Raw genomic sequence first — 27,666 nt, 5'->3', positions numbered from 1 at the left:
AGAGCATTGAAAAGAACATTTTGTATCAAAAATGGCGTCATCGTATTATTTTACAATGTTAAATAGAGGCAAAAATGTGAAATGTGACGTAATAAACAAAGGAACAAAAATATATCTGGAAACAGTAAACTAGATATCATTAGCATAAATTTCCATTTTTGGTGGTATTACGCGAGTTGATGTGACAAAATTTTACTGAACTTCGAATTTTCATTGGCTTTTCATGGACCCCATTATAATAGTCCGCACACCATAAAGGGGTTCACATTCGTGTGCCCCTGCCGTAAGCGTTTTATGGCCATGGCTGGTTGCCACAGTCGGTCAGACCGAGTTTCGATTTTTCAAGGTTGCACAACAAAGGCTCCGTGGAAGTCCCGGTGTGCGTGATTCTCTGCGCCAAGTCTCTGGACCGTAGATGCTTCGGAATTTCCACTTCTCGAACAATGGATTGTAAGTAGCCGATAGCTGACTAGCTTTGGTCGTCTTTTCTGTTCCGATAATGAATTTACAGTAAACTCGTTTACCGTCTCGAATCAAACTATATTGATCTGTTAATCAACGCGACTGAGTTGGTATCGGGAATATCTTAAGAATTTTCTTCTCGTGTAAACGATTGACACTGATAACAGCCCCTGAAATGTGAATGCTGGAATGCTGGGTGGAGAGTTTTCAGGAGGCTCAACACATCGGGAATGCAAACCACTTGAAAAATAATCTAATCAAAACGACCTGTCAGCGACCAGAATTTGACGTCACCCGATTTACCGAAACTATTATCTTTGTGCGATGGACCTATCTAGAACCCAAGCTCTGTGTTGTTGCTGACGCTGTATTTTCTCACGACCAGGGCAAGACCAGGAAAAGCCCAACCAATCGATACTCCGCACGACGTTGTACCCGGGCAACGAGTCTACAACTGTTTGGGTGCATTGCAAAATCCCGCCGAAATACAGCGACGCTGGTAAGTGAATTTCTGAATATACCTAGCGGCCTGTATTTTAGTACAAGTTTACACAAAAATTCCTACTGAAGAACAGGTAAAAGTAGTGAATTCAAAGTTAGTAATTGTATTTAAGGCCTAATTTTGCCTAAAAAACTGAGCTGTCAAATAGAAGTGTGAGTACTTTGAAGTCACGGCCACTGGAGTAAGTACTGCAAGTAATCAAAATCACCTTAATTATGCCTTGACTACTCTGTTACTGATCGCGTTAACACAAACCAGGCCAGCCACCGGTCGGCATTTCCGCACAAATCTACATGGAGGTCGACGTGACGCGGAGGGAATCGTTCGACGCCGTCGTCCTGGATACGATCCCGGTGGAATTGACGGCTTGCGTCACCAAACTGCACGTGCCCAAAAATCTGCAGCCGCTCAACTTCAAATGCGCGAGAGGTGAGATTCGTTTGCTTGACCGAGTGATCGATTGTGATAACATCAAAATATCCGTTGTGATAATACTGTTATTACGATTTGAATGTTGCATTGTGTAGTACTTGCGTACATCTGGCCTTTTCGTGCCGGATTTTCACTGAATCTGTCGGTCTATCTAACTAATTGGATAGTTTATTCATATTGAGATAAACCTGAATATTTTCGGCTGACACTCATCATTTTTGATGGTATTATTGTTGATATTCAATGCTATTCCGCTTTGCTGGTTGCTGACGATTACCCCTTACTAGTGTCAGCCAAAAATATTCGATTTTATTACAATATGAAAATACTATTCCATTGTATGTTGAAGCTCTGTACGTTCGAGAAGCTCAATCTGTGTAGAAATACTTCAATACTGACCACATTCGTCTGATTTTTTTAGTTTTATTTTGAGTTGCATACTTTTGTCATCATCACAGTCTGGATTGAATTTTATATTGAAATTTAAGCCGTCTGGAAACTGTATTCTTGCAATAGATGTTGGGATGAAGGCAACGTTAAAATTGTGTACGACAAACCAACAACTCTTGAGTTAAAATTGATGTCACGGTTATTTTCTCTTTAGATTCCACGCAGGCTATCGCGATGCCGGTTAAGAACTGCGGCAATGTCTCGTCTAAAGTGACGTTCGATATGATGGACAACGCGACGCTGTTTGCGATAACGCCTCGGCACGCTATACTCGCACCCGGTGAACATGTCGAAGTGTCGATTACTTGGAGACCGGGCAGATCTGCTCAGAGTCTGGTCAGAGCGACGTTCTTGATGAAGGTACAGTCTTTGTTCTGGCACCATTGAATCCATAGCCAATAACAGCCTTGTGAATTTTGATAGAATGGTTTCGGCACTGGTCATCGACCCCTGGCTTGTTTGCCAACTGTGGCATGAGATTTATTTTCTATAACACACCATATTATTTGACAGGCACATCTTTCTTAAAAAATACCACTTCAAATACAAAATTATGATTCGTTGATTGATTGGTTTGATAATTTTTCACAAAGCAACAAGTTTCAATTGATCTGCACACCAGTAAGCACTAGATTACAGACTAATTGAACCAGCCACCCCAGTTTTGACGCAATAAAAGCAGATCCATACTTGATATATTTACAACTACAAGGCGGAGATAATAGTCTGGTATTGACAGCAGCGTACCTGGTACCGGTAATATGCTTCGCACAATAATATACATCACTGAAAGTCGTTTGTTGAGTGCCCATTTTTTCTTAGATTCTTCCCACCGTGGGAGCCTTGAAACCTCGGTCAATCAAATTGCAGCATCCAGCATTATTTTCGGATGATATAAAATTGTTATTGATGATTTTGTGCTATTAAATAGTACAAAATCGTTTCTGATGATATATAATTAGGATTATTTTCCTTGTGACCTCAAAAAGATTTTCTAACTTCATGGGTTTCTAACTTTTTCTAGCGGGGACCCACAAAATTTTTTTGGTAGTTTTGTTGATCCTTTAGCCATGAAATTTGGGAAGCTGATGATTACAAAAGGTTATTATGTTAGCCTGGTCATAATCAAGGCCTAGTAGGCTATCTGTCCTAGTTGATCGGTCAATTGCAATTATTACTGTGCGTTAGGGCTCTTCAAAAATGACTTTTTTTCTCAAATCGTACTGGCTACTTGGCAAAATTGTTAGGTTACCTAATGAAAGCCTACACACAAAATTTGGTTCAATTCCAGCCAGTAACCGCTTTGCTACAGGAGAAGAAAGTTTCTATTTATTATATAAAAATAAATTATAATAAATTTGAAAATTTTCTGTTCTCCCCATGAAAGTGTTGGCCTGTCTATAGAAACGATGCTCACCAAATTTGGTTCAATTCCAACCAGTGGAAGCGGAGTTATTGCCGTCGAAAAATTTGGATTTGAATAAAATAGTATTTACGGTGAACGATTCTTTGTTTATTTATTATAGTTGTGCTCACCGTAAATACTATTTTATTCAAATCCAAATTTTTCGATGACAATAACTCCGTGTGACCTGTGGTGAGCACTGGAAATAAGACAAAGACAATAAGGACAGATCTTATAAAGACGAACTCATTCTTACTGTTATGGTGTCATAACGAGTGGCATACGAATACCTATAGCTTAAATATCAACTCACAACCATCGATGCTACCTATAATCACTCTCTTCTTTAAGATTGAACCGCACGGGACAAAGTACGAAATCACAATCAACGCCGCGTGCACCGAAGCATCAAACGCTTACTCCGTGCAACAAGGCTTTCAGGACGCCCACGGAGCCTCTATTGGCGACATGCCATCATTGCTCACCAACAAATCTCATTTGTGCTGGGGAGGTGTGGCTGTTGGACAGTCTTTGCAACAAAGGGTAGTGCTAAGAACGAGCAAAGGGGCTAACAGACCCCTGCCTATGAGATTGATGATAAAAGGGGCGGATGCCGGCTGCTTCCAGGTATTGGATTCTATTGGATGATATATCCATATTGAAATAGCCCGGATATTTTCGGCTGACACTCGTCAGGGGTAAACGACAGCAACTAGTAGAGAATTGAAAAGAACACTGTAATTCAACAACCGTATCACAAAATATGATGTCGCCAGCATGATAATGAGAATTGAGTCACATCATGAATAGTTACATGACAATTGAAGCGAATAAGATTTGGTGTTTCTGAAGTAGCAATAAGCTAACCGAGTATATAAGGTTTTGTTGTCTTGCTACTTCGCTGGTGGCATCCTGGAATTTGTGAAGTCTTAATACAGATGTATTTGTTACGTACGTTGCAAGTTGTAAGTATGCACAAGCTTATTGAAGAATATTGTAAACATATGCTTTGTTTGAAGAGTATTTGATTGCCATAATGTGTCACGATATGGGGGTCAATTTCACAATCGAGCAAGACTTCTATATTTAAAAGGTTTGATATTTACGCCGGATAGGTTTTGCTGAAAATTCGCCAAATATCATCGTGATCTCAGGCGAACATGTTTCAGAGTTTATTAATGTGAACTGGAGACTTTTTTCATATCCTCTGAACGCCGTTTATCTTCAGATACTGCGTGAAGATGACAGCAACAGCGAGGAATTGTGTTCAAGACAAGAGATTGTAATGCTACCAGGTCATGACAAAGTAGTCAGGGTATTGTACGGGCCTACGAAGTGCAAGATGACGCTCGGAAAATTGGAGATCAAGGCTCCCGTTGGTAAGAAATAAGTTATGCTTCTCACTAGCCTAAGGCAGTATCATAACTAACATTGTACAAAGAGGTGGTTAGCATCTTAAAACAGGCACCCAAGCTACTTGAGTACAATAAAAGTTTACTGGCGGTATTTGAGTTGCTTTGTCCTCGTTCAAACTGCAGTATGAGGTATGGCTGTTTGATATATTAGCATAGTAAGAATTTAACATCTCGCTAGATCCCCAAATCCTACTTTTTCAAAAGCAATATCGTATGTTTCGCCCACCTGCCATATTTACTGATGGGGTTATGCTCTTTCCCTACTTCCAATTGTAATGGAACAGCGGCAGAAAATGGTTATGCGAAAAGTTTACATCACTTACGAGTGAAATTGTCATGACGAGATGCGGTAATTAGCGTCCATACCACGGTAACTGAATATTTTTAGTTATTCTACATATCTGTGGTGTCATTAATCTACGTGTGTCGTGCAATTTCGAAATTAACCAGGTAGAGTTTGTTGCTTGTCATTTGCAAAGATGCGTCTTGCAGTAATAAAGTAGCCACGTTCAATTAACTGCTAAAATCATACGACCATAGCGACAACACAAACTTACTTGAGTGTATTTTCAGACTAATCTTGAAAATTGGTAATTCTACTTTTAATCTAGTAGAAATTTAGGACGTTACTCGTACTGTACTTGGGTAAAAACGCTCACTACTTTAACCACATCTGTGTTCGTCTGATACTTAATTTATCTTGGCGACCGCTGCCAAAATATCTTGCATATTAATATGTTTCTAGATCAAGTACCCTCCACCAAATTCACAATACCACTTAGCGGATACGGCGGTCGATGCGATGTAAAAGTGGATGACCTGGAAATGTTGCCGAAAGATGACGGAAGGACGTATCCGATCTACGTTGCGGACGCGTTCTCTTCTGACGATGGTCGCAAGCTTACTGTGAAATTTACTGTGAAAAATACTTCTTCCAGATGTGCCTTCATGAAGACCGTGCTTTACAGGTTGGTGGTGTTGTTGTTTCATTCAGAAACCGGTCTCGAATATCTGCTTGGGCCTCAATGCGGTTTAAATATTTGTAGAATGTGTGTATTCGATCCACATGATGAAACCTTGTAGATATTCTGAATACAATCCGAATAGACTTCGGATCTGGATTTTTGAAATCCAAGTATATGCTCCATTTATGACATCAGGTTGGGACGATTTTGAATGAAATGTTGGTGCGGTGGAACTGAATCCAGTTATACAATCGGCTGTTGGTATTTATATTTTCCCAGCTTTTAACGCATAACTAGCCTGCTTAGACGCCGTCTAATTAGATTAATGACGCATTGCTATAAAGTCTGCAAAGGTCTTGCGATCTCTCAAATACATCAAGCGAAAATCATAATGAGCGCAACTATGGTTTCAACTTAGCCCATTCGCGAACAGTATGTTTTCTTCCCTCTAATTGTTTTCAGTAAACTAATTCTGAGTTTATGACCTCACAATTGACACCAACTCTAAACTAAATTGATGATATCAGTAAATGTCGAAATGTTGATAGATAACAGTTGAATCCAGACAAGGTCAAAGGTTGGTAACTTTCTTTAGCTGCTTCATGTCGTTCGGTAGACTGCTCAAGGTTAATCTTTTTTTTCCAAATGTGATTTATAAGCTTCACGACTTATTTTTCAATATATTTACTCAGGGTTGTAACCAAGTCACAAAGCTCCGAGTCGCAAGTCAATCTCACTTTTATGGTTTTGGCTCGAGTCAAGTCGAGTCATGTTCAATTCACCACCGAGTCAAGTCCGAGTCCAAGTCGTCGAACAGAGGTTCGAGTCCGAGTCATGGTATTATGACTCGAGTCCGAGTTCAAGTCATTGTGTTGACTGCTTAGTTTCCAGTTAAAGCCCTGTTAAACCCACTTATATAACTCTGTTTGATGATATCGAATGGTTCGCATTTATAATATATATATTTTCCTCACTTTTAGCAGTTTCTGGTCGCATTTTCAAGTGCAATTACCAATATACGAAATCCCAATAGGCTGGTTACTTTGCTGTTCTTCGAAATGACAATGAAATGTCGGTCTTGACCGTCTGAGTCTCGAGTCATATGACTTGGTTCGAGTCATGGGCAATGACTCGAGTCCAAGTCGAGTCAATACACAGATTGACTCGAGTTGAGTCGAGTCATTTCCGTATTTTGAGAAAATGACTCGAGTCAAGTTGAGTCATCAGAAAATCGTGACTCGAGTCATTACAACCCTGTATTTACTATTTTGCGATCTTTGACCCTGTTGTAATTTAATAGTAATTTACGGCCTTAGGAAATTATGGTGTTACTTCTACTTCTACTTGAGTAGCGATGCTGATTACTTTAGCTTTAGCTTCACGAAGTCCAAAGTCGAGTTGATATCGTATGTTTTAACTCTTCAAATTTTTTCCCCAGCGACCAAGACTGTCTCGTCTTACATCCCGCATCGAACGCTACGTCACCATCTCAATTCATAATACCAAAGCAATCTTCTCGCGTCATTAACGTTACTCTTGACAAATCGCAATTGCAAAGAACGGGCTATTCTCGCGACGGAAAAGATCTGTTGGGGTCGCTGTGTATGTGGTGAGTGCGGGCGCATATTTTGTGTGAAATTTGGCATAATTTAGCGTTCCTTTTGCAGGCATGGTGAAGAAATAGCGAGGCACCTGTTGAAAAACGCGTTGGGAAAAATCGGGCCGTCTAGCGTGGCGAAATGTGTGCCTGAAAGTGACCCCCTGCGTGGTGTCGCCTTTGACGGGATCTTTGAAGGGGAAGGTGGTTTGACTGGCGTTGAAATTTCGTTGAGAAAGGGGATATTAAGTTTGCCTTGTTTTGTCCAGGCTTGCACGAGACGGAGGAAGATTTGACGCAGGTCAAGCCGCAGTTCGGCGACGTGCAAGTGTTCTATTCCAGCGTTAGAAAGACCGTCATCGAGGTAATCGAGCTGTTTACTTTACCATGTGTAAATTTCTGATCATAGTTATTTGTGAGGAATAAAGTTTTAAAGTGTCATCGTAGTCTGTGTCTGATATTTTTGTTATTGAATGGCTGAGCCTAAAATAATGTAGCAGTCGATGTTAACACTTGAGTAATGCCATAATTTTGTACTCGAATACCATTACAAGTGGAAGTATCAATTTTGAAGACATGTTGCATACTTGAACGGTTCTGAAATAAAGCGCACCTGGGGGTATTACCACTGAAAGGGTTTGCAACCCAATAGTACTAAACGTGTGGCTAACCACATACACTAGCTACCGATATGCCTTGACCGCTCGTTCAGCCCCTGTGTTACGACAGTTTCGATTCGATTACAGATCTTTGGTCCTCGTTCTAAGAAGCCCCTTCTGGAAATGGTAGAACCGGGCAAGACTCGGCAAGATAGTGCAAGCTCAAGGGCAGCTCTGTCACGCACGCTCTACAAAAGATCGCCCACGGTAAAGTATTCTGTTTCTACGGCTTGAGAGTGTTTTCCCACCTCTCAATTATTGATTTTTCTAATAAGACTTTGTTAAAAATATTGTAAAATTTCGATAATAGTGGTATCTCAAGTCATTTTTAATGGCACTCTAATTGATTAACGCTTGAAATTATGCTGTTCTGTCACTCTCCCCAAAAGTCATGAATTCTACCAATTTCCACCATAACACAGGATGCAAATCAAATCGTTCTGCCGTTACACCCCTGCTGTGCCTCAAAAGCATCAATCCAGATCAAGATGCATCCTAGGATCTGTTGATATGCACCAGCCCAAGGAAACGGTGGCAAGGTGGTACGCCAAACACACACACGTCACCTCACACATTGGCGCCGACTTACGAGGTTACGAGGCGGCGGCCACCTCGCACAAACTGCTTAAATGCCGAAGTGGTTTATTACCAGTAATTAGTAATCAGGCGACCTCTTTTGAGACGAGATGTAATGATACTTTGCGAACGTAAATCGGCGAATGCACCAATGCCGCGAAAATCGCTGTTTTAATCGGCAAACGATCGCCGCGATGCGAGCTACTCAAGGCGAAGCCAGAAGCCGCTATAGACAATTACTGATTGGCTGCACGATTTCGCGTTTGTAATCATGAGTATTGGCCGCTTGAAACCTTCTATTCTAGAGTTGTTCTACGTTAACTCGCGAACTTGCCAGGCCAGTGTGCAGTGTATTTCGTTAGTGACTAACATTGGTGCAACTCCAAATTCTCAGTGACGTAAATTCTGATTCTTGTTCGTTGCATTCCGTCCGACGGACCGGTAGCGCAGTTACACTTTCGAAGGATTGTACGGTTTTAAGATTCCGTTTAATAACTCGACTGATATTAATGAGTGCAGGGCCAGTATTAAAACGTCACACGAATGGTTTAACGCTGCACGTACACCAGCGGCATGTAGTAAAGTGCGTTTTAGTGTGACGGTGATGTCATCGATATGAAACAATTATGACGCCACAAGACCTCGCCACCTCGTAAAAAATTAGAAGTCGGCGCCTATGACCGCATGCATATGGTGTTGGGAATGTCTTTGGTTTATTTACACCAGGCCTTCCGAGTATTGCGGGCCGCATTATGTTGTATTTTTGAATTCTGTACAAAAGAGCTCTCATAGTGATTGTCAAATGATTTTTTCCATTTTTTTCTGTAGTATGCATCGTTCAACCCAAACTACTTGTTATCGATTGCTCGTAAGCATAACATTCCGATTTATCTGGATGTATGGCTCACCCCTTTAACATATTGTTGCATAAAGTGTAGGTATATTCTCCGCACATTTTATGACAATGCTGGATACGACTTTACAATACCAGACCAGTCCCATGAACCATAGCCTATCATTGTACATCAGCAAAACGCTGAGATTGCAATAGCGCTAGTCAATTAGCCTTTATAATGAGCAGACGAAACTGGTTCTGGCCTAGTCTATGTAGTAACTCTCATCATATAATTTGAGAACCCCCTGGGTACTTGTTATTTATCACCTCTGCTCATGAGTCAGCAGGCTCATCACCCCTGATTTGCATCAATTGGCATGGGCGTAACGGTCGAATTAGGAACAAGACACTGCCGAAACTTGGTCACAGCCCCTCACCCCATGTCACTGCGAAAGTTTCAAATCCACCTTGTCAACTATGCATAACTAGTAGTGTGTGTGTGTGTGGGCAACGTTCCGAATGTGATCCTATTTGAAAGGAGGAAGTCGGCGGTGATAATTGGGTGATCTCTCCTGATCACGTCGTCCTGTCTGTGCCGCGCTTAGCCGATAACGTCGGGCCTACCAAAGTGAAGATCGTCAACCGGTCCAAGCATCCTCTCAAATTCGACGCCGCATGGTCCAGGAATTATCTGACAATCACGCCGCACTGTGGACAAGTGGAGCCGGAGTAAGTTTGAACTTTCTCAGATATGTGTTGCCTGCCAGTGATATCATGTTCTGTAGTGTTAATCGTGATGATGTTGTGCTGTCTATTTTTTTAGCGTACGGTTAGCGGTTACGCATAGGACAGCATACTAGTAGAATTGCTGGGATTTGTTATTTTCTATCAGTGTTGCAGATTAGTTTTAAACTTTTTGTTTATGGCTCACTAGATATGTGACATTATGGCATCTGCCCTAGCCCTCATTGTTAGGGTATTAATTCTATTGATTCTTTTGAATACTGAAATTATATGCTCCCAGTCCTAATCAGTGAGAAGAGGGTAGAGTCCTAGTCATAGTGCTGTGACTAGAGTCCAAGTCATTGTGTCCACGTCATGCTTAACCCACTTTTTACAACTGTATCCGGGTGGTATAGATTGCCTTGCATTCATAATATCGTATTTTTCCTCACTCTTAACAGTTTCTAGCCCTATTTTTCTAATACCAGCACTAATAGACGAAAATACCAATAATGTGGTTGTGCCTGTCTTGGCTGTCCTAGTCTCGAGTCATGCGCAGTGACTCGAGTACAATTCGAGTCATATTTCGTATTTGAAAAAAAATGACTCAAGCCGAGTCATTATAACCTTGTAATACAGCCTAACAATAATTTGTTCTCTTGTTTAGAACCGCCCTGATCATACTGCTGAATGCCAACCCGTCTCTGGCCACGCGTCGCGACGAACTGCCCTGGGTGGGTTCGGTGCAGATATCCACCCGGAACGGACGTGACAGCAAGCAGCTGCGTGTCCAAGTGCGAGACCAAGTCGCCGCTGCCGAGCCTCCGCCCCGGCCCTCGTCGCCTGGTCCTGTTTACCCGCTGCAGGCCCGGTACTGCGAAGCAGCCACGATGGACTCCTTCAGCACGCCGATGGCTACGTCTGGCACTAGTCGCATTTCTGAACCTACGAAAATCTTACCTTCCGACAGAATCGCGCTCGTTTCGAGCTTGCTCGAGTTTGGGTCGGTTCCAATGAAGTCATGTTCAAGTATGTGACTCGTTGTTTGGAATTTGTGTTTGCGGGAGACAAAAGTTTATGTTGTTCAGAATCGTATTTGGAGTTTACAAACGTGTGCTCGAGCACTATTCGTTGGATATTGACTTCGTTCGCGCCGGCTTACGTCAAAAGCGGTGGGACAGCCGGTATGCATATTCTCGTTTTTCGTGTGTAATCGTACCTCGAAAATGTCGCGCCCTAAATCAGCGGATATCATCCTTCGCTCCCAGGCATCCTGTGCAGGTCTGCAGACCATAAGGTTGGCGATCACTGTCAATATCATGTCAGAAAGTATTCAAAATTAGATTTGAAGTCGACCAGGTTTGTAATGGTTCGAGTCATGACTCGACTCGAGTCACGATTTTCTGATGACTCGACTTGACTCGAGTCATTTTTTCAGAACTCGAGTCATTTTTTCAAAATACGGAAATGACTCGACTCGAGTCAATCTGTGTATTGACTCGACTTGGACTCGAGTCATTGCGCATGACTCGAACCAAGTCATTGACTCGGGACTCAGACGGCCAAGACCGACATTTCATTGTAATTTCGAAGAATTGTGAAGTAACCATCCTACTGGGATTTCGTCTGATTGGTACTGGTACTTGAAAATGCAACCAGAAACTGCTAAAAGTGGGGAAAATTAGTATATGATAAATGTGAAACATTCGATATCAGCAAACATAGTCATATAAAGTGAGTTTAACAAGACTTTACCTTTAGACTGAGCAGCCAACACAATGACTTGGACTCGGACTCGAGTCATGATACCATGACTCGGACTTGGACCCTCTGCTCGATGACTTGGACTCTGTGATTAATTGACAATGACTCGACTTAACTCGAGTCAAGACTAGAAAAGTGAAATTGACTTGTGACTCAGAGCCTTGTGACTTGGTTACAACCCTGGAGTCAACTTTTATCTCTTCCCCCCAATTATTCAAAATTTCATGCCGGTGACGTAACATTCGGTGATACTGTTGTTGATATACAACATTCTTTCCAATTCTCTACCAGCTGCTGACAATTACCCCTGACGAGTGTCAGCCGAAAATATTCGGGTTCATTTCAATACGAATATACTTTTTAATTATATTTCAAAGTTCTCTACCTCCAAGTAGCTCTTCAAATTAGGTTCTAAATTTCTTTATTGAAGCACCGTTCCTTCTGATTTTCTCACCAATATCCTAAATGTACCGTTCCCTTTTTCAGGAGATCTCTACAGGACCACGTACGCGGCCTTCATCTTTTCGCATACCTCCGGCCTTCTCGAAACCGGTGTCAAGGTGAAGATCCCCGTCACTTTCAGCCCGATTGGCGAGGGCCAGTATTCCCAATTCTGGGATCTTGAGGTAGGTTATCATGAGATTTCATTTCCGATAGATTGAAATTTGGTTTCCTTATTCTTTCGTAGCATCACGAAGCCGCCGACACCGCTGCGCTATCGCTCAGTAAAGTCCGAATTCAAGTTAATGGGCAGGTAGGATTTTATGGTAATGATATTACGCCTATGGTGACGTTGGGCCACTGCTACGTTGAGCTTCTGTGAGAGGTTGTCTGTATTGGTGTGTAATGATTTCATGGAACGCACCTGCCAATGCTAGCAATTGTACGGTAAGACTCGGTAGTGTATGTGTGTGTTCCTATTCAACATCATCATCACAACCATTCACAAATAAGGGCCCACGGACCCATCTGGACTTTGCTAGGGATCCATTAGTGCACTGGACATTGACATAATGAGCATAAACATTATATCCAATCTATTTCGCATGGATGTGAAGTACAACCATATGTCGACAGTGAAATGCAGACCAAGACCAACAGTCTTTCGGTGGTGTTACGACCCTGCTTATAAGACCATTAAATTTGGGTGTTTGCCGAGCTTTGTTATTCGCGGATCTATGCTTAATAGTTTTGCGTAAGAGTTGCTTGGGATGATTCTAAAAAATGTGGGTGTCCGCAAGCTTGAAAAAATTCTGAAAGGAGTCTCTGACAAAATTTGGTGGGAAACCAATGTGTGTTCTAGTGCATATCAGCACGCCGAACTGCATGATTATCTGTAATATTAAGGATATACTGCAGGTCATATTAGCATGTCTAAGTATGTGTTGCAAGCCAAAATTTGCTGCAATTCATACACATAAAGGGTGAGTTCAACTTGGATATTTCCCGTCAATAACCTTCACATTTGTGCTACTAGGTGACTGATCGAAAGTCTGGTCTGAAATTAACTTGTACAACAGCAGCTTCATTATTAACAAGTCACACAGTTGAATTAGACCGTGTTTGTCCTGACGATGTCTTTGAATGTGTTAACACCTGATTCCTTGTTTACAGGGAGTAGCTTCCAAAAAAGGACCTCAACCTATCGCGCAAACTGCAAAAGCTAAAGAGTAAGTCGGCTAGCGTGGCAAAATTTTTAAATGTATATGTGAATTTTTTGTGTTTGTTTGTTATTTCAGACACGGTCTCTATGTGTCTGAAGACAAGGTGCGATTTCCACTCACGGCTGTGAACGATTCGTCTGTGATCAAAATTCCGGTGAAAAATCGAAGTAGAGAATCGCACAACGTAAATATTCTTTTTTGATTCTTCCATTTGGCGCTTGAGCTATGTTACCGTTCTCGCCATTTCAGGTGAAATTTCTCAATGTAAGACTGCCGTTTCACATTACTCACCAAGGACACACGATCAGGTATGCTTGAGATTATGTGAGAAGCACTTGATAAAACTCCGCAAGCCTGCCATTTTCTACCTTGCAACTTGTATTAGGGTGACGAGCCTGTGGTCAGATTTGCCTGGATATCGTGTTCATAATCATCCGTACCACAATAAATATCAGATAATTCCATTGTATCAATTGTAAGTGACAAATGCTATATCGGTAGGCTACTTGATCCATTGTATGTGTCCGTCATGATTGAAAATTTTTTGTTAGGACCAAATTCACTTAATGGTCATAAGATGCATTCGGTGCACTGATTCTAATCGTGACCATATATTTTCAGTGTTGCCAATATCTATAAAGGCTAATAAGTTTATACTATTTTTGCAGACCGATGTCTTACGCTTGCCTTCCCGTTACTTTCAAACCTACCAGTAAAGGCATCTTTGACAGCACTCTGGTCATTCAAGCGGAAGGCATCGACAGCATCTCGGTTAAGTTATCTGGCAAAGGCGAATGACACCCTTGCTTTCGATCGGGAGATGAGGAAACTGTCTTGCTATGCTTGTTCTTCACTGTGGTTGGAATCTCTGGCTGTTTGTAATTTTCTGCTGCTGCTTTACATGGCTTAATGGTGCTTTTTTCATTATACACGATGTTTGTATTTTGTCGATCACTCTTGTGTTGGTGTGCACTTAGCTTCTGTATTCATGCACGATGTGTGTCGTACCGTAATAAAGCATTTGAAAGTCGCCATTTTGTATCTTGCAATAGGAATCTCAGTTCAGTTTATAATAACTAATATTGTTGCAAAAAATGGAAATATAGCTAGGAGTAGAAGCGACCAGGTGTAGTCTTTCAAACACCCATCAGAATAAGGGACGTGTACACTGGATTGGAAGTATCGAAGGCTTGGCTCGTTTCAGCCCAGAAAAAGTGAAAACAAAGCTTGGGCACCACTGTATTAGAGGATAACATAAAAAGCTATGAATATGAAGTGCCATGTGTCGATAGGCGAATTAGATATCGTATGTACTTGGTTGTGGAATGGATTGTAATTATTTTGTTGTCAATGGTCCGTCCATCACCACTATCACTCATCTCATGACCGATATTAGAATTCGGATCACGAACTACTCCACCTAGTAATTGCAATAGGTATGTGCCAAGGCCATAGTTAACGTAGTTGGCCACAGTGATATTGCCATATTGAACGCTTGAGTAGTAAGCTCTTTTCCAATCAACATGGTGAATTGCATGGCTTCTAATCTTTAAAAGAACATCTCTGTATCGCTCTGCGGATGTGTCGTTAATGGAGAGCTACAGTTATAATCTAATAAAGATATTGTGCCATATGAACGTTCATTGTGCCATATGAACGTTCAACTCTTATTGGACAGATCGAAGTAGTATCGGATTTGATGCATTATTCCCCAGTCAAATTTTTCTTTTGTCTTTCCCGTATCACAGTTTCTCTGAACTGCTTATCACAAGGGTGATCCCAAATACTATCTCCCGTCGAAAAATTGAAGTAGTAAATGTCTCCGGTATGATCTTGACAGGGTTTCCAATGCGGAGGAAGGCGGGCATTTATACCTTCTCGGGCAATCCACATGAGATACTCTTCTTTCTCGGGGATGATTCCAATAACACGTGCATATTCATGCAAATCGTTTTGTGATGGCACGTAATTCTCATCGTAGTCTTCTTCCAGGATTATCTGACTCCCGACTGTCCTAATTTCATCATCATTTTTCAACTCATCTTCGCGATTTCCAGGCAGTTCCTTCTTTCGTCTTTCCACTAAGACCAATTCTTTGTAATGTTTATCACAAGGATGATCCCAAATACTTTCTCCAGTGTCAAAATTGAAATAGTAGATATCCCCTTCATGATCTTGGCATGGTTTCCAATGTGTGGGAAGGGGGGCATTTATACCTTCTTTGGCGACCCACATAAGATTCTCTTCCTTTTCCGGGTTGATCCCAATAACTACCGCATATTCATTCAACTCTTCTTGTGTTGGGACATAATTCTCGTCATAGTCTTCTTCCAAAATTATCTGGCCTCCGCCTGTATTCTTATCATTAGCCTTTTTGAAAGAATCTATGTGTTTTCCAGCCAATTCATTCTTTTGTCTTTCCTGCGAGACCATTTCTTTGTAATGGCTATCCAGCGGATGATCCCAAATACTTTCTCCCGTTTCAAAGTTGAAGAAGTAGATGTCTCCATCATGATCTCGACAGGATTTCCAATGTGTGGGCAGAGGGGCATTCACTCCTTCTCTGGCAATCCACATAAGATTATCTTCTTTTCCAGGAATGATTCCGAGAAAGCGCGCATATTCATTCAGTGTTTCATGTGGTCGTACATACCTCTCGTCAGAAACCTCCTGCCGAAGGATTCGACAAGCAGTGTTCTCAAGTTGTACCTTTGTATTGCTAGTAGACTTATGATTATTTTTTAGACTTTGAGGTGCTTCTCTCATACTCAGTTCTTTCATTGTGCTTGAAAGTCGTTCAGAAACAGTTGAGTCTGGCATTTTTGATTGTAGCTTAGAATTTGATGTTCTTTGTGGAGCGCAGTTCTCCATGACTTTCGCAAATGCGGGCGCTATTATTTACGTTATATGAATATCTGCTTATTTGATATGGAAAACGTTGTTATGATTGTGTCATATTCAGCTTTTTTGAGATAAAGTTAAATTGAATCATAGGTTGAATTACGATAATGTTCCCTGTTCTACAACTCTGCCCCTGTCTTCATACGCTAATTGAAGAAAAAGCTACATATTCTGCACATATCAAGCTGACATTCAATCCTCTCGACTTTCAGAGATACTTCTACAGTCAGCTCCACTTTCAGTATAATCAAATCATACAAACGTGCTGAAAGCTGATCTTAAGAGAGCACAATTGTTGTGAAATAAAACCTGTCCACTGTATCACCCTACAATGAATTAATATTGAGTGTACACAATATCAAAATGGACGTGCCAACAATTGAATATGACAGCTATCATAATTTACAATACAGCATGTATATTATCATAACAATCTAGTGAATTTAATCTAAAACATCCCGAGATATCAACGTAGGTTTTGAAGTCGACCTTTTACCATTTTATATGTTGAATTAGGAATGGATTCATTATTATTATTTGGACGAGCCTTTTCCAATTTTGGGAGGCAATTGGATCTTTAATGGTAATCGTAAGCGGAGTACATCCAAATTCAAGCAATGATCGACCAGAAAATCTCATTCATTCAATTTCATTGGTGTTGAAGTCAAGTCGGACCTTTTTAGTCTGAAGATAAAATTGTAAGAGAATTTCGTTGAAATGACCCAGAAAGGACCAACTTGTGTCGCAAGTAAAACAAAACTTTTTAACCATTCAACTGAACGTTTGTGAGTCCCAGTCAAATCAAGTTGTTTAAGGGCAGTGATTTGAGTCATCCCAACACTGTCTCAAATGTTACAGAAATTTAACATACAAAACAATCAACCAATGCATTATATTGTTGGCACATAACGTAATACAGTGTACGAAAAATTATTGGCAACAATCATTCAAAACAGAAATGCAATACATTCTTAATTCATGCTGATATTGCGAAATGAGGAATCAAACTCATGATTTCAGGACGAAACAGGAACGTTACTTATTTGAAGTGCGGAGATTGGTAAAATTATATCTAGTAGCTACAAAAGCGATATGGCTTGTGAGTGAGTGGGTTGAAAACATGCAAATTAACTAAAATATACCGTAGCATTCAGAGTGGCTTGGAGGCAAAATTTGAGAGTGAAGCTCTCATAAGTGCATTAGACTTGTACCGTGTGTAATAGCTTGAAAAACGTAAATTCACAAAATGATGAGAGCAATAAAATTTGGACGTCTCGTAAATTTTTTCCATACACATCAATTATCGTCTATCAGTCAAAGCAATATGGACGCTGTGTATTACTTTTTATATGATTCCTTCCCGCGGCCAATTTAATTGCTTTATTAATCCCCCTTTTCCCTTTGCGTAGCCCCCATATATTTCCAACGTGCAATCATTCTTCGTGGACCGCCAACCGATCATACTTGTCGTGGTCTGCGGAACAGGTGGAGACTTGCCGACCTTTATGTATTTCTCGATTGGGGTTATGGGAGGTAGCCTCAATTGCTCGGGGAGTTCCACTTTGGGCTTCTTCGGGCCCTTTTCTTCTGTTTCAGCGAGCTGTTTGAAGGGATGAGACAGTTACGCTCCCGCTTGAGGTACTAGCATGGATGAGGATTATGCACATTTTGGAAACATACGAGTTCGTATTTTAATGGAGCACAATGGCAGTTAGACTGTCAGAGTTTTCACCTTTTGCTAAGTTATTATTAAGATTTGTCTTTTAATCTTGAGCTGAATATGCCATGGGATGGGATTTTGGATTAGGTCCAACGCCAGAATGAATTCAACCATCACAAACAAACAAATACACCAGTTTGGAAGCAGTGGTAATCCAAGTTATCATTAACATTACCAAAATAGAAGAACTGAAGAACTGGTATTGTTAGTTATGTTTTCTATCTGAATGAAAATGGCATTTCCATGACTTATCCCAAGTTGGGTTTTGTAATGTTTTGAAGAATTCACCCTATTGAATGTGGGAAATAACTAATCTGTACCCAAGAATTGTTGAAGCAATGCTGCATAAAATTGAAACAACTAGAGACGTCCATCTTGGTTAAATACCGAAAAAAACCTAGTCTATGATTAACGCCTCTGCTTTCAACACTGCACTTATAGAACATTGTTTGCAGTGTTGTTGCAACTGGCAACCTGTGTCCATAATTTCGGACCTGGAGCAACCATACTCCAAAACTAATTTTCTCTATTTTGTCAAATATCAAGAATGATGGCTACTACCTGTGCAGTATCAATAATGAGATGAGCCGTAATTTTCAATAAATTTTGAAAACGATATACTGTGATACAAGTAGGCTATATCACAGTCTATTCATTGAAGTACCGATACCACTAAATGAGTAGTTTCGGATTGTGGTTCAATCGCTTCCATTATATCGGAGGTGACGATCAATTCAAAATATGTTTGCAGGCTCTTCTTTACCTGTTCTAGAAGACTTAACCATTGAATATGACATGATCAAAAGAATAGATGACAATTTAAGGCTTCTTGTTACCATTTCAGACACCCCCAGTGTGTTATATCCTCTGGACATACCTGCACGCTGTTCAAAGTGACGTATGACCATATTACATTTCTATTGTATAAACATCTCGAATGTTTCAGAACACCTCTTTAGTTATCATGCTATATATATCTTTATCTCTCGACTACATCTGATGAGACTCATGTAATCTAGTATGCTATTGAAGTAGCATATTCAATCAATACATCTGAAAGGCAATTATCATTGTACGCTTGTTGAACCTGTTAGGCCAAGAACGAACACTGAAATGTTGTATCATATAAAGTTAAGTTTATAACCTATATACTTATAAGTTTATATCCTATAAAGAATTACGCTCAGTACTCACTACTATCAGATCACATGATATCAGACAACACACTGTTACCCATACCATGCAATTTTCGATTGTATCATTGGCCTAAGGTTTAAGGTTTAATGATTTTTGGCGCTTAACTATGACTATGGTATGTTATTGATTATTGACTGATATATTAGCAAACCTCGCGATAAGTTTGTGTCATGAATCCCCAATTGTTTGGCCATCTTTTTGATGCCGCCCATTCCATGTGCACATGACTTTTCCTGCAAAAGCAAGCCAAGAATTATACATCGGCGTTGAAATTATGGAATCATACTGACCATATTTCATCGTTTGCTACATAGTTGCAACCGGCAACCTGTCTCCCTACTTTAGGACCTGGGGCAGCCATATCGCCTCGACAGAAAACACTTGATTAGTGGCTGCTAAGTAAAATTTTGGCGATGTAAACGAGTCTGCTCGTTGTTATAGCAACTATGATTAAGTGCGACATCCAACGCATGGTTAATAATCGAGCATGACGACACGAAGTGTCAGTGTAACCTGTGATAATCGCCTAATCGGGCAGTGAGTCAACCTTTATGGCGGCGGTAAAGTATGCTAATGACTACACTTTCTAGCAAAAGCGATAGTCAAAGTTAAATTTATGTCGTTTTTTATCAATTTTCTGGATAAAATCCCCGAAATATCGTGTCATTCCTGAGGTTTTCCGATGATTAGAAAGTCCAGTGAGATAAGATTGGAATAAAATATCATGCAAAATTTCCTGCATCGTGTAATATGATATATAGTCTAAATTTCCATTGGTTTTGTCGAAAATTCCCATGACTATCTCAAATGCTATTCAATCATACAATTTGCAACACATATATCGTTTTAGCCCAACACCTACAAGATGAGTCTATACGTTATGATAGAGGGTTAGTTCATGAATGAATGTCCTGCTGTACCAATGAGTGAAGTCGCCGGCTATGGTTTGCTAATTAAAGTTTGTGCTGCTGTGAAATCTTTCCCTTCGGAATTTCGAGTCATCAGATGACTCGATGAATGACTCAAAGGTCATGCACGACTAAATATAGGTCGACCATAGAGACACGCTTGCTTTTACATTATACCGTCGGTCATCGCTTTTATTATAATAATCAATTTACTACGAAAAAAAATCAAAGCATACTATGAAATATGCCCATAATTCCAAAAAGCATGTTGTCATCTATGGACGAACTGATTAGGGTGATGGAATATTTTTTTTCCGTTTATGTGTCATTTCGTTAATTTTCATTTGTGGCCGCCGTCTGTCTTTCGCTTTCCGTGCGAAAAGTCAGGTTACCGTCGTCGGCATTTTGCGTCTGACTTCCTGTTGGTTTTACGTTCAGCGCGTTCGGTATCAATGTTCGGATAAAACATGGATGTATTTTTAAATTGAAGCGATATGCATAGACGCGATTTATGAAACGGCTATATAATGTGTAGTTTGGAATACTGTTAGTGTGTTAGACGATTTCGGAGTTGATAATGCCATAATGGAATGGCAAGATTTATTGATATACTCACGCGGTTAAATACATACAATCGTCTTGCTCAATGCGTATCACTCGCGTTTCATACGGTAGCGTACATTTATTGTCTAACTGTTCCCCCTGTTAACATCCCTATTGGTATATTAATGGTAATGGTAGGATACCGATGCCCGTTTGGAATCGGTGGCAGGTGCTCACCTGACGGCTTGCCGGGTGCCTTGCTCACTGCTCACAATGTTCCTCATGAATTGGCGCCCCGTGCTCACCTGTCAGGGAGGCTCTTGCTCACTGCTCACTGCTTGTCTTACCACGCTATTCTCTCTATAGTTTTTCTTGAAGATCACTCTCAACAAAAAGTGATAGGGAGGATTTTCCTGTGAGTAAATCACTATTGTGCAGGTGGCCTATGTATTTCTTATTGGCAATGGTGATTTTCTCGCAGGAAAATCCTCGGTGTCTCACAGGGAACGAGATTGTCTCACAGCAGAATCACCTGTGTCGAGATATTCTCACAGCAAAATCGTCAGTGTCTCACAGGTAACGAGATTGTCTCACACCAAAATCGCCTGTGCTCACAGAGGAATCTTCAATGCTCCCCTGATATATCAGGCAAAACGTACCGAGATTCCAATCGGGTACCGATGTACCGTGAGCCGACATGCATATATTTGGAGAGTGTTGTTGCGTTTAATGCTCGGTCAGTCGATCGGGAAGCGCGTGTACAATGACGACAGTTTATGCACATAACAAATTTCTAATATTAATAACAATTTTGCAGTCTTTGTTAATTGTTGATCATTCATCATTGAAAAATCCAAATTCAATTTTTTCCTCTTAATATTCAAATTCTATATATTTGTTTCCAGTTGTCGTTTTAAGACCAAGATTACACCAATATAGTATTTGAATATTAATGTATATACGAAAAAATAAATGTTATATATGGCCTATGGGACTATGATGGACAGAAACCTTGGCATTTTAATCGGAAATACAGATTTGGATTTTTTACGTCTGTCCTTATGATGCACCCAACTGACGTTACTGTGCACTCAATTGCACCAACCCGTGAATATTTTTACTGACTTCGTATCTTAAAGGTCTTTTGTATATATAACATATTTGGAATATGATTGAACTTGCTATTATATTGTAATTTGTGTGCTATGGTACTGGACGAGGGTACCGTACTAAAGATTGAAGTGCCGTGGTCATTTTAGGATTTCAGTTGGCCTATTGAAACTAACTCAGTAAATATGTGCTAAAATATGGGTTATCCGTCATGATCGATCTTGTTAAGTATCAGCATTATTGTCATGGCCGAGTCACTAAATTTCTGACTGCTGGTGTCAAAATATACTTACCCAACTTGATGAATCAGGATTCAACAATATGATATACTAGTTTTTGTCATGTAAATCATGAGGATGAACTTTATTACTCTGGAAGTAGATGTCTTGATGTATATATATATACGTATGTCGTATACATAATGGAACTTTCGCGGAAAAAATTCTTCCAATATGCTTGATAGGCCTAACGCATAATAGCAGCAGAGCAACACCAATGGTAGTATTGTTCGTTCTCTGTTGCTATCAAGTGTTAGGCCTATCTAGCTGGTTTCAATATGCAAAGTCTACAGGACACCATCCATCACTCCAGACCATTCAAATACTTGAAGAGATGTAAAATCAATTGACGCATTATGCCTTCCAGCAGCTCCTCCATATCTCTAATTGGCCATTTCAATGGGTTACTTGAGAGCAATTTTGTCAGAAGGTGCCTGATATGAAGTGATGTCATCATATAGCTACAACTCCTTCTCAAAAGGAATATACCTGTGATGTTAATTAACCTCGCCGCAAACTTTAATGAACATGATACAAAGATTCAATGAAGAATAACTATAATGTTACTATTGAACGGTATATTCATATTGAAATGAACCCAAATATTTTTGTCTGACACTCGTCAGGGGCAATCGTCAGCATCTAGTGGAGGATTGGAAAGTGCATTGTATATCGATAATCGTATATTGAAGTTCTGTACCTCCAAGAAGATCTTATTATGTTTCTGTTATAATATCCATCAATGTCTACAGATATTTTGAAAGATTCAAAGTATTATCGATTAGTCATCATTAGTTACTATCACAGAGATGATATTTTAACTAAAGTACCCGTTCATGCTGACCAATTATAGACAATTTGACACCCTGTATTATGTACCAACCGACTGGTCAGGGTAATTGGAACAGGCCGCAGTTGTATGCTTCGCAGCCAGAAAACATACCCCAGCAGTATGCTCCAAGGGGGCACGCACCAGTGCCTTCATATGTACAAAGGCCTGGCGGTATGTATTCGTATCATGATGCAAACTCTGTCATGAAACCAATGGAAATGCCGCTTCATACCGCGTCCAATGTACGATCGCACGCACCGTGGGATACATCCCAACCAGGAATGACTAGTCAGTATCCATCGTTTGATCAAAGAAAAATGTATCCAGACTATCAGAAAAGTTACAGCCAACAGGATTACACGTCACGATACCCGTCTATGCCGGGTATGAATGTAAATCGCCAACACGCCGCCCCCAATGCTGTTAATGAAGATCCGTTGCAGAGGCATATCCAACGCAATGTCATGCCAGGTATGTATTTTCTATTTGCTATCTTCCATCAGTACGGTTAACTCGCCTATTTCAACACTTATTTTTACAGGGGAAAAATTTAATCCGGATTACAGCAGAATGCATAATTCAGCCGCAAGAATGAGCTATCAGTCACGACCACCCCAACAAAGTTCAGCTTCCTATTCTCACTATCATCCGGCCCAAAACCACAGAACCCCAGCGCCTTACAGTGGAGCTGTCCAGCAACCCCATCAGCAGATGATGCAGTATCAAAACTCATCTTTACCCAGTACACCGTCGTACGGCGCGCACACCAGGCACTACACCCCAGGCATTTCGAATCACGATCCGTCAAAGGTGTATCCTATGAATGCGTCGTCAGTGCGTACAACTCGTGTAACACAAACCCCGCCTAGGACTACAACCTCATACCCCGCGCGATACAACCCAGGTGATCAAACCGGGCTGTATGGCCAAGCGCCGCCTCGTATGGCGTCACCAATGGCTCAACCGAGGATGCAAGTCCCGGTAGCTACAAGCGTTGGGATGAAAAATCCTGGAAAACCTGAAAATTTCAGCTTAGACACACTTTTGGATGACACTAGTATAGCGGCGGGAAGCTTTATGGAGCAACTGGAAGATATCGCTCCAAAGCCTGCACCGTCTACCCCAAACTCGTACAGTTATCCACCCAGGAACAATGATTCAAACTTTATGGGATCCCCGGAACGTGCCGCAATGCCTGGACTCTACCAAAGACCTGGCGAAGGTCCTAGAATGAGGCGACCAAGTGGTCAGCAGATGTCGCCCATGATTAATCAACCCGGGATGGCTCTGCCTGGGTCCGCATCGCCCAGCAACTATCCTCCCACTATGATGTCGCCGAATCCGATGCACGGTAAAAACTCAAATATACATCCGCCAACTTTACAATCGCCTACCTTACAACCAGTGGCTTCGCAGTCGCCCGTTTATCACCAAGGCAATCATAACATTCTCTCTTCACCTCGCCATTCCTATCCACCTAATCATACGGCGCCCATGTCGGCGCAACAGTCCCCAAGACAGATGCCTTACTCTGCTGATTACCAGCAGTATTCAATGTCGAGTCCCAGCGCAAATCAGGGTCACGTCAATAAAACATCGCCGTATCATCAGCAGTCTTCGGTGCAGCTACCGAAACAACCTCACGACGTAGTCATGACTAATAATCAGCGCAACATGCTATCGCCTAGGCACGATGTTTCAGGGCACGCGGGTATAAGACAGATGCAGCCGCAAGGCTTTGCGATGCAGCCTAATCAACCTCAATTGAGAATGCCTATGGATGCTAGACCGCCAGTCGCATCGCCAGTACGTAAGCCTTCCAACGATGCCTCCATGACTCCTGTAAAACATGTACAGGAAAACATGCAAAGCATGATGAGTCCTGGACAATTGAATGTGTCTACAGGGTCGAAAGCACCCAGCGAGCATAGCGACATGTCGATGGAAGTCGATAAGCCAGTCGAACAAAGTATGCCGCCACAAGAGCAGACACCGATTGTGGCTCAACAGCCTGAAAACACAAGTCAGTCTCTAGCGACACTTCAAAATGAGTTGCCAGCTCCGCAAACGGGCTTTCCGCCAACGGCTGAAGTCGAATCCAGAAACGAGTCAATAGCAAGCCAGGTTACCAACCCTGACGGTAGATTGTTGCCGGATAATGAGGATAAGGTAGGGGCGGAAGATAAGCCTAATTCTGCGCCTGCAGCAGATGTACCGTTACCCGAACAGTCATCGATTCAAATGGGAATTAATGAATCTCAGATTGGCGATGTACCCACTAATGATAAGGAAGCCCAAGAGGTAAATGCACCTCCTGCTGAACAATCAGAGCAAGCGAATTCTGATTTAGATGCTTTCAACTCAGATTCAAAGACTGCGAATACTGTGCCGGACACTCCTAGTGTTGAATTTCCGGTCAGTGTAGGGCCAGCACCGGTCAGCGTGGGGCCAGTAACTCAAGCGCCCAGTGCGCCACCACCAAAAAGCGCGTTCTCATCGAGTACAATGCAAGGCAAGCCGCGCTCTATGGCTCCTGTGATGCACGATCCAAACATGCCTGTCATGCATGGACCTGCGCAGGCACCGAGAATGCACGCTATGCCACAGTCGGTCCGGCCTTCCGTGCACGGTCCTACAAAATTTCATACTCCGCCCGCTCAAGTGATGCCAGGCATGCGTATGCAAGGGGAGCAAGTAATGGGACCGCGTGTTCCTCACGCTCCGATGCGTCATCCGAATTATCCGCGAATTCCAATGACGCAGAGGTTTCCCCGACAACCGAGCAATGTTGCATACCCCGAACGCCATGCGATGCCAATGCATGGTCCGGCTAATCGGTTTCCGTCGGGATACGGCCAGAGACCAGGATACCCGCCACAGCCAGGGTATCGGTACCATGACCCGAATACTAGACATCCGCTTTATGAAAATGGGCCGCATCCGAGGCCATATTTACGTGCGCCAGATCCAAACTTCGCAATGCAGGTAGCCTATACAACTTAAATTTTGAATTTCGGTATTTTTTTAAATCTTGTAACTTAAATTTTAAGAATTTTGAATTGATCATATTTTTAACTCAACTATTTTTGTACTTTTTGTATACTTCAAAGTTTTTGTCACCATTGTTGCAATACGAATTTCATAGTGTGTAATTCTGATTGCTACGTCATACTTTGCGGTATTGGTTTTTCTTTTGAATCTGTCGATTACTCTCACCGAGTGTCAGCTGAAAATATTTTCATGATATTTTTATTTCGATATCAATACATCATTTAAATTAAAATTAAATAATATACTCTTGCAAGGGATGTTGTGACGAAATCAATCTTATAGTTCTGTACCACAAACCAGTTATTTGTATATATCAGGTCTTTAATGTCTTGAAATCTTCAATTTTCGTACCCAGACCAACCATATGCTTTTTAACGGCTTGTGTTTTATAAGATTTCCTCATTTTAGACACAGCCCGGTATGATACCACAAGGGCCGCACATGAGGCCTCAATATCATCATGGCGCACCTGGTCCTGTGGGCGCTTACTCTCAACCGATGGACGGTATGCGGGTTCAAGGCTGGCATGACCCGAGACTTCCCAGGACTGTCGAAGGGATGCACCCGGGACTTCGACAGCCTGTTCCTGTAAAAGGTGTGTTGTCTGAATAGTGTATCATATGTAGCATAGAGGTGTACAGTAGTGTAGTGTAGTATTTTGAGGTACTCAGGAGGATTTGACTACATATTCTGAGTCTCTGACTGTATTTTTAGACTGCTTCTACTTCACATCACATTTTTCTCTATGCTAAACTGTGTCTGGAACTTTTTATTTGCTCTAAAATTGCTATTCTTCTTGTATTAGAGTAGAAATTTACAATGTTACTTTCACTTGAGTACCAACGATGACAACTACTTTGAGAATTCAGATTGTATGTTATGTTTAATAATTATTTAATGGAAACATGTCACTAGTTTGGAGACATCTATATGTGCAGACCTAACATACGTTTTTTAACATTAATATTGTAATATTGTGCATTTCTCATTCGAATCCTAGCTGGTAGCCTACACCAAGGTCTGTGATGTTTTTAAAATGACAAATTTCTCGCGATTTTCGATTGCAGATTCTCCAAAAACTGAGAAAACGGCCAAAAAAACGAAAGCGTCCAAGGAAGGTGACGGCCCTAAAGCGAAGAAAGAACGGGTGAAAAAGACCGCCGATAAAGCCGACACTCCCACAAAGTCCATAACAGGTACGATTATCAATTCTGTGCAGATTATACAGGATTGCGACGCACTCTTATCGCGTTTGGAATGTTCCCACAGACAGTTATTGATACTATCTCTACCTTTGGCCCAATAATTTACTTCTTCTCTACGATATCGATTACGAGGTGTGTGTATTGATATCAGGTGGTCGTTAATGAAGTGATCCTACTTTTTCAAAGCAATCAAACAGGTTTTGAATTCTTGCAGTACTATTTCTTCAATTGGGTATGATTTTAGAGTTAGACTAATTCCACTTCTACTTGGGAGAGTTTTCAGATTTTTGTGCAACCCTAGAATAGTTACTTGCTCTGCTCGCAAAGTATACTTGTAATCGAGCGGCAACCATGACTGTTTTGACCACATCTGATTGATAATGGTTACATTTTCAGCGGTGACGAAGGAGGCCGCGGAAGCAGGCGCGAAGCATACGCAGATATCTGATAAGAAACGGAAAAAGTAAGCTCG

The 27,666-nt window shown here is 41.3% G+C and overlaps 3 protein-coding genes across 6 annotated transcripts in view; 2 read left to right on the top strand and 1 right to left on the bottom strand.

The window, feature by feature from the left end:
• LOC145458384 (centrosomal protein of 192 kDa-like) overlaps window positions 1-14,479 on the top strand; it is a 29,013-nt gene extending 14,534 nt beyond the window's left edge. For both annotated transcript variants that reach the window (XM_080336742.1, XM_080336741.1), the window contains exons 20-39: window positions 347-450; window positions 848-961; window positions 1,223-1,393; window positions 2,001-2,206; window positions 3,603-3,878; window positions 4,480-4,630; window positions 5,412-5,634; window positions 7,070-7,240; window positions 7,299-7,432; window positions 7,498-7,592; window positions 7,975-8,094; window positions 9,837-10,027; window positions 10,689-11,050; window positions 11,110-11,205; window positions 12,272-12,411; window positions 12,474-12,539; window positions 13,400-13,455; window positions 13,525-13,633; window positions 13,699-13,757; window positions 14,118-14,479. In XM_080336742.1, coding sequence (XP_080192868.1) covers window positions 347-450; window positions 848-961; window positions 1,223-1,393; window positions 2,001-2,206; window positions 3,603-3,878; window positions 4,480-4,630; window positions 5,412-5,634; window positions 7,070-7,240; window positions 7,299-7,432; window positions 7,498-7,592; window positions 7,975-8,094; window positions 9,837-10,027; window positions 10,689-11,050; window positions 11,110-11,205; window positions 12,272-12,411; window positions 12,474-12,539; window positions 13,400-13,455; window positions 13,525-13,633; window positions 13,699-13,757; window positions 14,118-14,247 — 2,974 coding nt within the window. In that variant the 3' untranslated portion in view covers window positions 14,248-14,479. The remainder of the gene's footprint in view (window positions 1-346; window positions 451-847; window positions 962-1,222; window positions 1,394-2,000; window positions 2,207-3,602; window positions 3,879-4,479; window positions 4,631-5,411; window positions 5,635-7,069; window positions 7,241-7,298; window positions 7,433-7,497; window positions 7,593-7,974; window positions 8,095-9,836; window positions 10,028-10,688; window positions 11,051-11,109; window positions 11,206-12,271; window positions 12,412-12,473; window positions 12,540-13,399; window positions 13,456-13,524; window positions 13,634-13,698; window positions 13,758-14,117) is intronic.
• Window positions 14,480-17,228: 2,749 nt separating this feature from the next.
• Window positions 17,229-19,716, bottom strand: LOC145458385 (ciliary microtubule inner protein 1-like). The gene is made up of 3 exons (XM_080336743.1): window positions 19,558-19,716; window positions 19,419-19,500; window positions 17,229-17,950 (listed from the first exon to the last, which is right to left on the bottom strand). Exons 1-3 carry the CDS (start codon window positions 19,626-19,628, stop codon window positions 17,696-17,698), a joined length of 408 nt encoding a protein of 135 aa, XP_080192869.1. The 5' UTR covers window positions 19,629-19,716; the 3' UTR covers window positions 17,229-17,695.
• Window positions 19,717-21,621: 1,905 nt separating this feature from the next.
• The window catches only part of LOC145458382 (ATP-dependent chromatin remodeler CHD7-like), a 46,647-nt gene continuing 40,602 nt past the window's right edge, over window positions 21,622-27,666 (top strand). Inside the window, exons 1-5 of one of the 3 annotated variants that reach the window (XM_080336740.1) lie at window positions 21,622-23,409; window positions 23,480-25,923; window positions 26,398-26,584; window positions 27,057-27,185; window positions 27,591-27,657. In XM_080336740.1, the coding sequence (XP_080192866.1) occupies window positions 22,980-23,409; window positions 23,480-25,923; window positions 26,398-26,584; window positions 27,057-27,185; window positions 27,591-27,657 (3,257 nt within the window). In that variant the 5' untranslated portion in view covers window positions 21,622-22,979. The remainder of the gene's footprint in view (window positions 23,410-23,479; window positions 25,924-26,397; window positions 26,585-27,056; window positions 27,186-27,590; window positions 27,658-27,666) is intronic. The other 2 variants (XM_080336739.1, XM_080336738.1) reach the window with 2 other exon arrangements.

The sequence above is a fragment of the Botryllus schlosseri genome, chromosome 16 (genome assembly GCF_051294905.1).
Source record: "Botryllus schlosseri isolate E-star chromosome 16, Bs_hap1, whole genome shotgun sequence".
Classification (NCBI taxonomy): domain Eukaryota; kingdom Metazoa; phylum Chordata; class Ascidiacea; order Stolidobranchia; family Styelidae; genus Botryllus; species Botryllus schlosseri.
This window is presented reverse-complemented; position numbering and strand designations above follow the sequence as displayed.